The sequence below is a fragment of the Crocuta crocuta genome, unplaced genomic scaffold (genome assembly GCF_008692635.1).
Source record: "Crocuta crocuta isolate KB4526 unplaced genomic scaffold, BGI_CrCroc_1.0 scaffold87, whole genome shotgun sequence".
Classification (NCBI taxonomy): domain Eukaryota; kingdom Metazoa; phylum Chordata; class Mammalia; order Carnivora; family Hyaenidae; genus Crocuta; species Crocuta crocuta.
The window spans coordinates 4,861,224-4,875,066 of NW_027532166.1; the positions used below are offsets into that span (position 1 = coordinate 4,861,224).

General features: G+C 37.8%; 1 protein-coding gene and 1 pseudogene across 2 annotated transcripts in view; one reads left to right on the top strand and one right to left on the bottom strand.

Moving 5' to 3' along the window:
* Positions 1–220: 220 nt before the first annotated feature.
* The window catches only part of GTF2E1 (general transcription factor IIE subunit 1), a 34,599-nt gene continuing 20,976 nt past the window's right edge, over positions 221–13,843 (bottom strand). For both annotated transcript variants that reach the window (XM_077776726.1, XM_077776727.1), the window contains exons 3-5: positions 11,306–11,507; positions 7,009–7,247; positions 221–1,982 (exon numbers count right to left, since the gene is read on the bottom strand). In XM_077776726.1, the coding sequence (XP_077632852.1) occupies positions 1,555–1,982; positions 7,009–7,247; positions 11,306–11,507 (869 nt within the window). In that variant the 3' untranslated portion in view covers positions 221–1,554. The remainder of the gene's footprint in view (positions 1,983–7,008; positions 7,248–11,305; positions 11,508–13,843) is intronic.
* On the top strand, positions 12,612–13,107 carry LOC144241972 (large ribosomal subunit protein eL21 pseudogene; annotated as a pseudogene).

Genomic DNA, 13,843 nt, shown 5'->3' on the forward strand with positions numbered 1-13,843 from the left:
AAATAACCTGATTAATATTTTACTTAAATGAACTCATTCCTAGAACTATGAAAGTTTAAAAACAATGTTTAAAAGTTGAATAGGCCCATACATACAAGATACATACATAAAGGTCATTCTTAAGGCAGCTTATTGCCAGAAAAAGTTTAGACCACATACAACTGCATCTGTTATTTGAAAGAGAAATATGAAGAGAAAAAAGTCTGAGACACTGTTTTAATGGGAAGAGCATTCATTTTAATTATGCTTCAAGATGTTACAGAGCTAGAAATTAACAAATTTCAGTTGTTATAAAATAGATTTATTATCAATATTCAATCATTAATACAACCCAAGTAAATGAAACATCACTTCATACAAGGCTCAGATACTCTAAAATCTATCTTCACACATGTACTACAATATGATAAATATTAAAAATTATAATGCAAGGAAAAATATTACAAAAAAATACAATTGCTATAGACCCTTGCATGAATGTTCTTTGTTTTTAAAGTTCTGCCTTAGGAAATAATACCATGCTATACTGACAAAAGTAAACTACGTTCCTTGAGGTTACAATGTTCAACAATGCACTAGATGCACTCTAAAATACTATGTCAGACAAGAATCAAAAGAGGGACAAAGAAGGCCTTCAATGATGTTGAGAGAGGAAAAAAGAGAGGAGTGATAATTTCTGTATGCTGATTTCTGCTGGAACGGCCTCATTCAACAATTTATACCACTGTGGAAGATAGGAAAAAGAAGGGAACCAGTCTCAGCTTTCCATAAAGGATGTCCCAATCAGCACAAATTCAGGCAATTCTAAAAGGCACTGTACCCAATACTCTCCACTCTTCAACTCTGTACAGAAACTCTTTGTCCTGTATCCATATCTAATTTCTTCACAAGGATTTACCAAGTACACATTTTGTTTTCTATCATCCAACATCCAAACCAAAAGGCATGAAGCAAAACAACAGACTATAAGTCAAGTCAGCTTGAAAGACACAAGTTTTGGTTTAGATATTAATCGTGACATTTAGATATATCCTCCCTCTTCATTGGACCTTTACATATTGATTCCGATCCTCAACTGTGTGGCAATAAGAAGTTTTAACATTTTTTTTCTGTCACTCATCAATGATTTGCCTGTTGCCAAACTTCTTGGCAGCAATGTCAGGAATTGTTACGAATGCTTGGTCAGAACAAAAAGTGATCAGTGAATTAGTATAACCTATCATAGTGGGCTTCTACAGGTAGACAGGAAGACTGCCTCACAGATCTCCTGCATTCATTTCAGAAGGGGAGAAAAATGGGGCTTAAAAAGGAAAGGAAAAACATTAGGTAAATTTGAAATACAGTAAGGTATTAATACTGTAGTAATAGCAGGGAAGGAAATTCTGACTGCCAACCTACCTTTGGGGAAGCTTCCAGCATACAAATCAAACTTTCTCTCCCATTATTCTTGAGCTGCTTTACTTCAAGAAGGGCAGAACACAACACTTTTCTTCAAAAGTAGGGAATTTCTTTTTGAAATTAGCAATCGAGAAAGGAAGAAAAGGTAGGGAAAGCTCACTCAAAGAGGTCCTCAAACATGCGTTGTCCCATTGCTATGTACGCTTCCTTCTCCTCTGGTGTCATCTGGGCCACTAGCTCTGGCCGCTGGCTCACTTCACTGTAGGAGAATGGTCGGCCAGCCACCATAACAACGGGGTCATCGGCTACTTCCTCAAACTCATCGTCCTCCTCCTCATCCTCGTCCCGATGATGTGCTGCCACAGCTGCCGGTCGAGGTGGGGAGTCATCGTCTGACTCACTGGTCTCGCTCTCCGAGTCACTGCCATTGGCAGCGGTGACGGGAGCAGCCGCCCCCACTGAGCCTGCTGCGGCAGAGGGGGTCTTCTTCTCATGAATGAGCAGTGCTCGCATGACCTCCTCGTTATCATCTGGCCCTGCACGGCCCTCCTCACGCTCCTGAAACGCATCTATATCTATGCCACCTGGAAGTGAAAACCCAGGAAATCAACATCCTTAAATATAAAAGGCATTCTTTTATAATAAAATATATAATATTTAAGTATGGTATATTATAAAGTAACACAGACTTCACTGGTTCCAGTTTTTGAGTAACTGTCCATCAAGAGATTCAAAATGTTTCTCACAAACTGGAATTTAAGTAGCATGGTTTTAGTGCATGGGTCTGCATTCGGAATAGTCTGGATTCGAATCCTGGTTCTTTTACATGCAAGCTACACTGCTTTGGGCAAGTTTTTAGTCTCTGAACTTTGGCACCTTTTCTTGTAAAATGGAGTGATAAAAACATCTATCTGGATAAGAACAAATGTAATTATGTCCATGAAGGACCAAGTACAGTAGCAGACAAGATAGGAAATCATAAACATGGCTTCTCATCTTGCTTAGAAAGTAAAAGGCCAAAGCTTTGCAATGGTCTATAAAGTTCTACATTATCTGGAACCCCTCCTGCTCACTTACTTACCTCTTCTCTTTCCCTTTGCTCATTCTGCTCCAGTCGTAGTAGCCCCCATGATATGCCCTGCATATACCACACTCACTCCTACCTTAGGGCCTTTGTACTGCCCATTTCCTCTACTTGGGATATTTTTCCTCTATGTATCCACATAGCTGAATCTTTCACATCTTTTATGTTTTCATTCAAATGTTGCCTTCTTTTAATTCACCCCATCCTATACTCCCAATGCTCTCTTCTTTTCCCCATAACACTTATCTTTCAACATAATAATTTATGTCTATTGTCTTTGTCATCTCCTTTCCCAGGATGTAGGTTCTCCACAAACATATATTTATTTTTTTTATTCAATGATATATTCCCTGCACCCCAAATAGGGGCCATCACTTATTAGGCACTGAATGAATATTTGATGAATGAGTGAATAAATGCAGCTTTATTTTTCTGAAACAAACTAAGGGTACTTTGAACTCTTTATAACAAGGAATCTAGTATGAGGAATGAAGCTTCTCTCACCACACACCTCCTATCATTTTGTGTACACACCATGCCTGAAAAACTACAAATAAAAAATTAAAATCATTTGTATTCTGTATTCTGAACACCAAATACAACACCATTAAAAAATATATAAAAGAATTGGGGACACCTGGGTGGCTCAGTTGGTTGAGTATCCAACTCTTGATTTTGGCTACGGTGGAGATCTCATGGTTCGCAGGATTGAGCCCCATGTCGCAGAGCCCATTTGGGATTTTGTCTCTTTTTTCTCTCTGCCCCATTCCCCTGTTTGTGTGTGCACTCCCTCTCTTTAAAAATAAATAAATGAACATTAAAAATTTTTTTAAAAAAATGGGGCACCTGGGTGGCTCAGTTGGTTAAGTGTCCGACTTCAGCTAAGGTCATGATCTCACAGTCTGTAGGATCAAGCCTGACATTGGGCTCTGTGCTGACAGCTCAGAGACTAGACTTGTTTCAGATTCTGGGTCTCCTCCTCTCTCTGCCCTTCCCCTGGTCACACTCTGTCTCTGTCTCTCTCAAAAAATAAAATAAACATTAAAAAAATTTTTTTAATAATAAAACATAGAAGATTAAAACTATTCTTTGGAACCAAACTCTCTGATTCAAATCTTGATTCTTAACACTTATTAGCTGTATGATTTTGGCCAAGTTACTTCATCTCTCTCTGCTTCAATTTTCTCAAGTATAGAAAGGGAAAAAACAATAGTACACACCTCACTGGATAATTGTAGGGACTAAGTGAATATCTGTGAAGTGTTTAGAATAAACCTGGCACTTTGATTAGTGTTATCTATTATCATCATCAATAATAAGAAGCCCAGAAATGGGGCACGTGGGTGGCTCAGTCAGTTAAGTGTCTGTCTTGGCCTTAGGTCATGATCTCACATTTACTGGGCTCCACACAGACAGTGCAGAGCCTGCTTGGGATTCTCTGTCTCCCTTTCTTTCTGCCCCTCCCCCAATCATGCACAGGCACATGCTCTCTCTCTCTCAAAACAGATAAATAAACTTAAAAACAAAAAAACCAGAAATGACCAATTCTGTCCATGAATGAGGTGAAAGCATCTTCTCATTAACACATCAGAATGGCTTAGTGTAATCCTAGACAATTTAGAAAGTGTAGAATTCCTGAGAGAAGAGATTGGGCAACTAAGAGACAGAAAGGGAAACAGGAACTGAGAAGTTAAAAGTTCAAGTTAGGGGCACCTGAGTGGCTCAGTTGGTTAAGTGTCCGACTTCAGCTCAGGTGATGATCTCACGATTTGGGGGTTCGAGCCCCACATCAGGCTCTGTGCTGACAGCTAGCTCAGTGCCTGGAGCCTGTTTTGCATTCTGTGTCTCCCTCTCTCTCACCCTCCCCTGTTCACACTGTCTCTATTTCTCTCTCAAAAATAAATAAAACTTAAAAAAAAAAAGTTCAAGTCAGAGAAAATAGGCTTTTGATAACATGGAGGTAAAAATGAGAATTAAAGACAAACTTCACTACTTTAAAATACTGCTGAAGGCCGAGGCTCCCCCTACTGCAGTAGTTCAACAGGGGAGAAAAAGACAAGGAACTGTCTCTCAGGCAATCATTGCTTTGATAAGAACTTTCCAATACGCTTAATCTTACTGACACAGCATTTTGATTAATGTTTAAAGTAAATATAAAATTAGGGGTAAAGCACTTAATTTTTGTAAACCAAATAGTCATATCTAAAAGATATATGACAAGTGTCTTGAGAGGTTTGAGGAAAAAAGGAACCATTCTGTTACAGATGAAGACAGAAAGAAAATAAGGATAAATGAGCAAATTTCTGGATGGTAAAGTAGAAACACTAGTTCTAGGCACAGTCTTATTTAATAGAGTTATAAATTACAAAGAAGACATATATTAACAAGAAACTGTCAAGTTCACTGATGATGCTAAGTAATTCTGGACGCTTAAAGGCCAACCTGGTGGCAAAAAAATAAAATATAAAAATACATAGGAAGAGCTGAAAGTTGTATAAGTGGGCAGAAAACTGGCAGATTTCTTTCTATACTGGCAAGTGTAAGAAAATCTGCCTACAGAACAATAATCTAAAATATATTGAAAGACCAGGTCCACGCTATCCGACACAGGGCAGGAGAGGGTCTTTAAAAATCCCTGCACGTGTTTCTGAAGTTGTTGGTCTTAATATGCTTTTACACCCAGAGCAACAAGTAAAGCATCAGGTAAAAACCAGGATACTGGAGGTAAAACTCAAGTCATTAATGATGAATCTATGCATGGACAACATGTTTTGTTCTGGTTACTGGATCTCAAGTATATTATGGTGGGAAAAGGTCCAGAAAAAGAATTAAATAAAACAAAAAATGTAGATGGAGGTGGCTTGGGGGAAGAGGACTCTTTGTAAGGAAAGCAGCTTTTAGTATAGTAAAGAGCATATGATAAAGTCTATAAAATTCTGAGGCCTGGAGCCTGCTTCCGATTCTGTCTCTCCCTCTCCCTCTGCCCCTCCCCCGATCACACTCCGTCTCTCTCTCTCAAAGATAAATAAACATTAGAAAACGAAAGTGTTGGACAAATAAGACTCACTTTACACATTCACTAGATAGAGCCTATTCTATCATTAAAACTTAAAGAAGACAAATTTAGACATCTTGTATCCTAATTTATGTAGAAAGAAATATTCACAGATCTGAATTGGGTGGACTATGGCTTTTTAAAGGCCCTTAGGATTCAAATTCTATCATTCTAGGAACTGAAAACATCGAATGTTAAGCTTATGAGCCTAATTACATATGATATGGGCTAACGATTGTTTTATTTTATTTGATTTTGTTTCTAAGTTCAAAGAAAATGTTTGGTAGCTTTAAGAACAGGCAAGAGGCCAAGTTGGAGAAAACAAGCCTCCTCAATAGTTGACAGCCTCATTCCTATATAATCTAAAACAATTTGAATCAAAATAACTAAACATTAGAGCCAAGCTAATCAGCAGGAAGGAGAGTGCAGTATTGTTACCAAGAAAAACTCTTTTTCCGACTGGATTTCAAACACCAAAGAGAATCACAGTAGAGCATTACTTGATTTTACCATCACCACCCAACTCCACACTACTTTTTAATTACTAGCATACACAGTATGCTAAAATTAGTAAAGAAATGCTAATCATAAAGGGAAAAGAGGTTAGAGAAATACCAAAAAAAAACAAGTGGTTTTCAGTTACTGATCATTCTTTACTGTTCCAGAACAATACTCAAGTGATATGTTAGAAATGATGCATAATCTGGGAATAGAAGCACAGAGATTCTAATGCGAATGAAACATAACCAGAGGAAAAGACTCCCTTTCATCTCTGCTTCCCAGTTTCTGAGCAATCTCCATTCAGCCTGAGTCTTGTATTTTTGATATACTCCCAAAGATCACCACCCAAAGTCTTTGAATCCTTAAAGTTTTAATAAGCAAAATGTTGTAGTTCTCAAACTGCTGGTTATTATGTAATTCTCAACCCTTTATGGATCACTGAGATTTCTAAAATCAATATGGAGTTCTGTCAATCTTCTTGGATGGAAAGAATCCTTACGCCTTTACTCAGGTACTTCTTTTATATATTTCAGATAGCACAAACTCCTTAGTGTTCATGAGGAGACAACATATAAAAGTTTGGACTAGTATACAGTTTTGGCTCCTAACTCAGAGAAATAAAAAGGCATAAAAGTTAGGGCAACAAAAGAATAAAGAAGAGGTGAATTTGGCCACTTGGAATGTAATATAGCACTTTCCCACAAAAATAAGACAATGAAATAGCAATTTCTTAAAGCTAAGAATGGAGATTTTAAAAATGTTTTATTATTTCAACCAATTGGAAGGGTAATACAAATATATATATCATTGGTTTTAATGTTTATTGCTTAATTTCTTACTTCCTGCTATAATGCACATGTTTTATAAAACAAACAGAATTGAGTTACCAATAAAACTAAGAACTGCCCACTAAGGCAAGTTCATTTTCTACTGAACCCAATACATTCGTTTTACTGACTTCTACTCTTACCTTCTTTCATCTCTTCAGAATTATATGCTCCTTGGACAGTGCTCTCTCTCAACCAAATAGGTCTCTCTTTGGCAGATTTCCCCTCTAGTGAGGCTCGATGATCTTCTTGGTCATCCATGTTAATGACAACATTCTGAGTGTATAAGTCCTCATAGGAGGGACCTTTGGTGGCCCACGCTTCCCGGTGGTGCCCAGCTGCCAGGCCAGCGGCTCCAGCAGTAGTTGCTGCACGGTCCTTGCTATAAAAAAGATTGGAAGAAAAAGTAAAGTCTTAGTGCTGGGAAACAAGTGCAGCTGGGGGGTAGTTACTGAAGAATTACAAGTAAGAGCTGTCTAGCAATCATGCACACATGCTTAAACAATTCTGAGAAACTTCCTTACAACTCAGGGTATCATATTTGTATTTAACTTCCTCAAACACTGGAAGTAAGAGCTGTTCTAGCAATCATGCACACATGCTTAAACAATTCGGAGAAACCTCCTTACAATTCAGGGTATCATATTTGTATTTAACTTCCTCAAACACTGGATCACCTGGTGTATATATAAATTAATGAGGTCTCATAATTTAAAATGTTTCAGTAAATCTACTTAAGGAGAGGGGAAAGTAATAAAAGTGACATAATTCACTTATTAAAGACACAAATCTGGCAAAAATGCCCCCGTTATACCTTTCATGAGTACTGTGTTTAAAAACAAAAAAACCCTAAACAAACAAAACAGATTACATTTTTAAAAACTCTCTCACCTGAACCAAAAATGATTCAGAGTGGTTCTGGGTGTTTTTCTCTTTGTGTGCTAAGAAGCTAGCAAAGTATTCTACAAAACCAGCCTTACCTTAGAATTAATGTTCCTCTCCTGGTATTCACCAAATAAGTCATATCATTATGCACAATTAACCTCTTTTCTACTGAGCTGTATCTTTCCATTTCTGTACCTATGCTGACTCTCGTATCTATCCCCAACCATTATTTCTACCCTGCAGTAATCATGATCTATTTCTCAGTCTATTTTGTTTTGCTTTTTACCTCTGCCACCTATGATCTTTTTAGCCTCTTCCAGGCATGATCATTCCTTATTTTTCTCTAGTCAACTATATCCTTGTCCTTATCTGTCTCTCCTTCATCCAGACTCTTAAATGATTTACTCTTGCTGAAGCTACTGTTTCTCTCTATAAAATCTACAACACATAGTACTCATCTATGCTCTATCTTTAGCATCATGTCTGAAGACTATCTTCTGAAGGTCAGCAAGTATTCAGTACTTGAGTAGAGAAGAACAAGAAGAGTGAAGAAAAAGAAAAGGACATTTAATACAAATGTTAGCAGATTACTTTTAAAAAGTCTTTTTTTTTTTTTTTCAGTACTTCATCATGGAAACTCACTCCAGTTTGAAGCAGGAGGTATTTGACCACAAGTTAAACAAATTTTTTAATTTGAAAGAATTTTTTGTAAGGTATTTTTAACCAGGGAGAATTGATTGCACAGATTTTTATCTCGACCTTCACCACAGTTACAGACAAATCTAAATTATCAGCAAATGTGACACTGAAGATAATCCAGATGAGAGACAGGTAGGTTCACCTCTTCTGTATATTTAAATTTCTTCTATGGAAAAAAATGTACACATTCTACTTAAAGACGACAAAAGTGACAATTCAGTTTTGAATCTTTTTACATTATTTAAGAAATTTTAGAACTTTCAAGACATATAACTCACTCAGGGGTGAGGGAGAACTATTACTCAAATTAAAAATTTAAAGATCTTTAAGGTGAATGTTAGGTAACAGATGACAAAAAAAAAGGAGAGATTACTGAAAAGAATTCCACTTAAGAAAGACAGAAAGACTTTAAATATCACCAATGGGTTGACTTGCTGAAAGGCTGTGACTATCCATCAGCTCTTAGGTTTTAGCCTTTGGTTTTCTAACCTGGGGATAAGCTAGAATTTAGTTGGTTACAGATCATTAACCAAACTAAGTGAAGTCACTTTTTTAAAGATCAATGAATTAGTATTATCTCTGAGCTCTCATGCCACTCCACTGATATTTCTTTTCTTATGCCTAAGGCAAAATAGCTATTACAGAACCATTATCCTCTGAAACAGATCGTACAGTACAGAAAGGCTAACTCCATACCACTTTCAAGATGTCATACATATCCAGGCAGTGGAGCTTGTCAAATGCTTGGTGAGGCCATCTCCACCAGGGTAACACCTTCTAACCTAGTTCAATAGTCCTTCTCCTGACCACATGGAAACAACTGGACTTTGATTTGGCTGGCAGCTCCAGGTATCCCATCCTCTCTTGCCTGCCTCTATTTCTGCCTTTCTTCCCTAGTGACCAACCTGTTGGATAGCCTTTCCTGGTTGTTTATTTCCTCTATTTCCTGATCCTTCTTCATCCCTGAAGTTACTATCATTTCTAAGTAGAAACCAAGTGACTAGAAACAGAGCTGCTGTTGGGCCTCTAGCATCACTGTACCAGTAAGACTTGTCTCTGGCATGAAGTGAGGGATATCTAAATAAGGGTCCTGGAATGGGAGATGAATTATGGTAGGAAGGGAATATTAGAAGCAAGATGTCAGTGGTGGTGGTGAATGAATGCTATTGTAGTGGGAAAGCATCTTCATAAACGGGAAAATAACTGTAGTCAGAGGTGGAAACAAAAGAATAATTCGCAGATAGTATTACATTGTGGTAAAAACAATTAAGAGAATGTTGAGGCATATTGCAACATGAAATAAACCAGAGGCTTAGAAAATTTTATGTTTTTGTAAAATCAATTTTCCTCATAGGCTTCTACGTCAGAGTTACAGTATTACTCACGTCAACAGAAAAAGATATACAAAATAAACTCTTGATAAGAGACCAATGACCAGTAATAAAAATTGAAGGCTATCTGTGATGTGGATGGTATTAGTTGCCTACCACTGCGGTTTCTCTCTTTGCTTATTGGCCTTATTCAAATACAGATGGCTGTTTGCTCCAAAGGATTCAGGGACCTTCCTCAGCCCTAGGAGGTAAACCTCAACTAATCTAAGTACCAATCATGTGATCTCACTTCCTTTGCCAGATGCTGGGTTAGAAATAAACACATAAACAATTCTGGCTAGTGAGACATACAGGATAGAGCAGGATGAAGGTTGTCCTCTGGGAAAGCCTTCTTCAATCTTAAATAAAAACACCAGGAAGAAACAGTCTCGTTTTCTACATTTGGACATTTCTTCTGCATGTGATACCTAGAAAGACACAGCCATCTTAGGCTAGCTCCCCTCATGGTCCCAAGAGGACAACCAACAGGCTGAGTGCAGCAGAGTATAAATATGAAACAAATCTAGATCCTTGAGGATGTATTGGAGCTGTGAAATTAATTGAACCGTACCACCTCAGCACTTCTGGTCATACTAGACAGGTTTTTCTTATTGTTCAAGCTACTTCTCGTTTGGTTTTCCGTTATCACAGGTAAAGGCATCCTAACTGATCCATGATGCCAGACTAGAAAATTCATAACAACATATAGATACAAAAGTTTCTGTACAATTAAATTGTTTTTAACTATCCAAAAGAAACTCAATTTGCTCAGGACTCCCAGAACTGACTTTTCTATAACATTAGTACCAGAGCATACAAAATACTGAGAGAGCTCCTGAAAAGCATAGTTACAATACTGGGTGCTACGCAAGGATATAAACTCCAAGCCCTCAGCTGGACGCTAGAAAGGAGGAAGAAAAGGGATAGAGCAGGAGACAGTCCCTGACCCCAGTTCACATTTATGATTTTCTTGAAAGAATATAAACTACTTTCTGTGGTATGCCAAAACTAAGGCTGCTTCTGTAATTCAAACATTAGGGTATACTAATAAAAACAGGGAGCCATAGTAAAAAAGTATTAAGCCATTAAAAAGAAAGTATTATCTCATATGTAAATGCTGTATTCCTTAAAGCAAAATTTGGCTAGGAAAATTCAAATATCCCCCAAGAGACACTACCAATTTAGGATTAGCTAACAACCGACTGAGTTGCAGCAGGTCCAAACAGAGTGAATAGCTGAAGTCAAACTTGACTATTTAAAGATTCTGCCTAAGGCCCACACTGCTCTGCATTCAGTACAAACAACTTTCATCATGGGCACAAGCTAATAAGACAAACATGGTAGAGCTGAGAATCTATGTAAACATTCATCTTTTGTCTCCTGGGTAGATAACTTACTCACTCCTGCTCTCCAAAGTACAGGTGGTTAAAACAAGGGCAAGCTTAAAAGTGTTCTTCGTAAGAGCATAGTACCTACACTCACTCACCTTTGTTTCAAGGCTGGTATTTCTGTGGGTTCTGGCTCAAGTATTTCATAGGCCAAGTTCACATCCTCTGTTTCCCGAAGCAAAGCATAAATGGGCTCAATTTGTTCATTAAATCTTGCCAAAAGTGTGCGTGCATCTTTTTTGGGCATTGCTGATTCATCTTCTTCTACCTCTGTATGGCAAAATGTACAGCGGAAAGTTCCTACGGAGAAAACAAAAGTCTCAGGTCAGGCAAGAGAAATTCTTAAGACTAGCCTTTAGCAAACAGTTTATATCTCCATCCTCCTCTAACATGTTATTATTAAAACTTTCAAATACAGAGAAGTTGAAAGAATTTTACAGTGAACATCCACATGCCCACGAATGAGATTCTACAATCAACATTTATCATATATCCTTCCATCTATCATTTTTTATACATTTTAAAGTAATTTCACCTCTAAATGCAGCACAACAAAGTTATTAATCATATTTCTAACATGTTTATACTTATTTTAACTTAAAACCAAAATCTTTACAACTTACCACTCAAACCTGTACCCTTCTCCAATAGCCTTCCTTTTGCACATTACAAATTGGGGCCTGCATTATGAGGAAAACCAAGTAAATACCTAAAGCCGAGTCTCTAGGCATCCTGTACATTGTCACAGGCTATTTCTTTAAACTTATTAACCATTTATATCTAAACAAATTTAACCAATCTCTTCCCAAGTTAAAGTTCAAGAAGTCTTTATTGTTCTCATTTCTATATCTCTGACACTCAACTTGTAACTAAATTAGTAATAATCCCTTAGAGTTCCTTAGAACAGCTTAGATTTTTCATTTCTGCTGTCATTTCCCTAATCTAGGCCCCCACTACTTAGACTGAAATAGCTGCCTTGATCTGGTCTTTGAACCCCTACGTTCTCACTCTCCAACTCCAATCTTCCTCTGCCACCATTTTGTCCTCTCATCTCCCTGCTCTTCTTAAATTCTATCCAGTGGCTGAATTTCTAAAGTCGATAGCATCTAAATTTCTCATCCTAATACTCAAACCCTGTATAATTTGACCCCAAAACATAACCCAACCACAGTCCTTGACCTGCCAAGTAAACTCCAAACACTTGAGAGATGATATCCTAGACATTAATATTTATTTTATTTGTATAGTGCTTCCTGTGTATAAAATGCTTTCAGGTACACTTTTTGATCCTTATACCAATTCTGTAAAGTGACATCAGAACTGAGGCTCTGAGGAGTTTTGTGACTGGTCCGAAGTCACACAGCCAATAAAAGTAGTTACAACATTTCGGCCGGAACTGCCATCTTCCAGTAATTCGCCAAAATGACCAACACAAAGGGAAAGAGGAGGGGCACTCGCTACATGTTCTCTAGGCCTTTTAGGAAACAGGGAGTTGTTCCTTTGGCAACATACATGCGAATCTGCAAGAAAGGTGATATTGTGGACATCAAGGGAATGGGCACTGTTCAAAAAGGGATGCCCCAGGCAAAACTGGAAGAGTCTACAATGTTACCCAGCATGCTGTTGGCATCGTCGTAAACAAGCAAGTTAAGGGAAAGATTCTTGCTAAGAGTATTAATGTACAATACGAGCATATTAAGCACTCAAAGAGCCGAGACAGCTTCCTGAAGCGTGTGAAAGAAAATGATCAGAAAAAGAAGGAAGCCAAGGAGAAGGGTACTTGGGTTCAGCTGAAGCGCCAGCCTGCCCCGCCCAGAGAAGCGCACTTCGTGAGAACCAATGGAAAGGAGCCTGAGCTGCGGGAGCCCATTCCTTATGAATTCATGGCATGATAAATGTAAAAAAATAAAATAAAAGACCTCAAGACTGTAAAAAAAAAAAAAAAGTAGTTACAGCATTGTTGTATACCTTGTACTTACTAAGTTATTGTCAACCCTGTAAGGTTAGTATAATTATTGCCCATTTAAATCTGTAAAATTCAGAGGTTCTAAGGGGTTAAGTAACTCGCTCAAGGTCATACAACTACTAACTGCATGTGGGGGCAGGATTCAAACCCAAACTATTATACTGAAACTTATACTCTTACATTACTTAACAGTTCACACCAATAGTCCCACTTGGATCTCCAGTTTGGTTCTTATTCCAAAGCCAGAGATATGCATCCTTCATTTCTAACCCAATTTACCTGAGGGATTAAAAGAGATCACCTATGTCCTTAGTGCCTGGCACACAGTAAGCATGCAAACTTTTAGCTTTAAAAAGCTCTATATGTGATTGATACATAACCCCCTCCAACCCCTCTTTTCCTGGTAAGGAATAAGTAAACTAGGCATCTCTGCCTCAACATAACATTAGATTGATCTTACTGACATATTTCAAGTAGAATAAGTTTCTTTGCTGCTTCTCACACCAAACGGCCAATAGCATGTAAATTCTTTGTTCATACCCTTTCTAAAATACTCTTCGTCCCTCTTCCTGCTGGCCGAGTGGTACCTAATCTTTTACATCTATTCCAAATAAATGAGAAAGAGAAAGGAAAGCAGCTCTTCACAGCTGGGAGGTGGCCTAGCACTCAT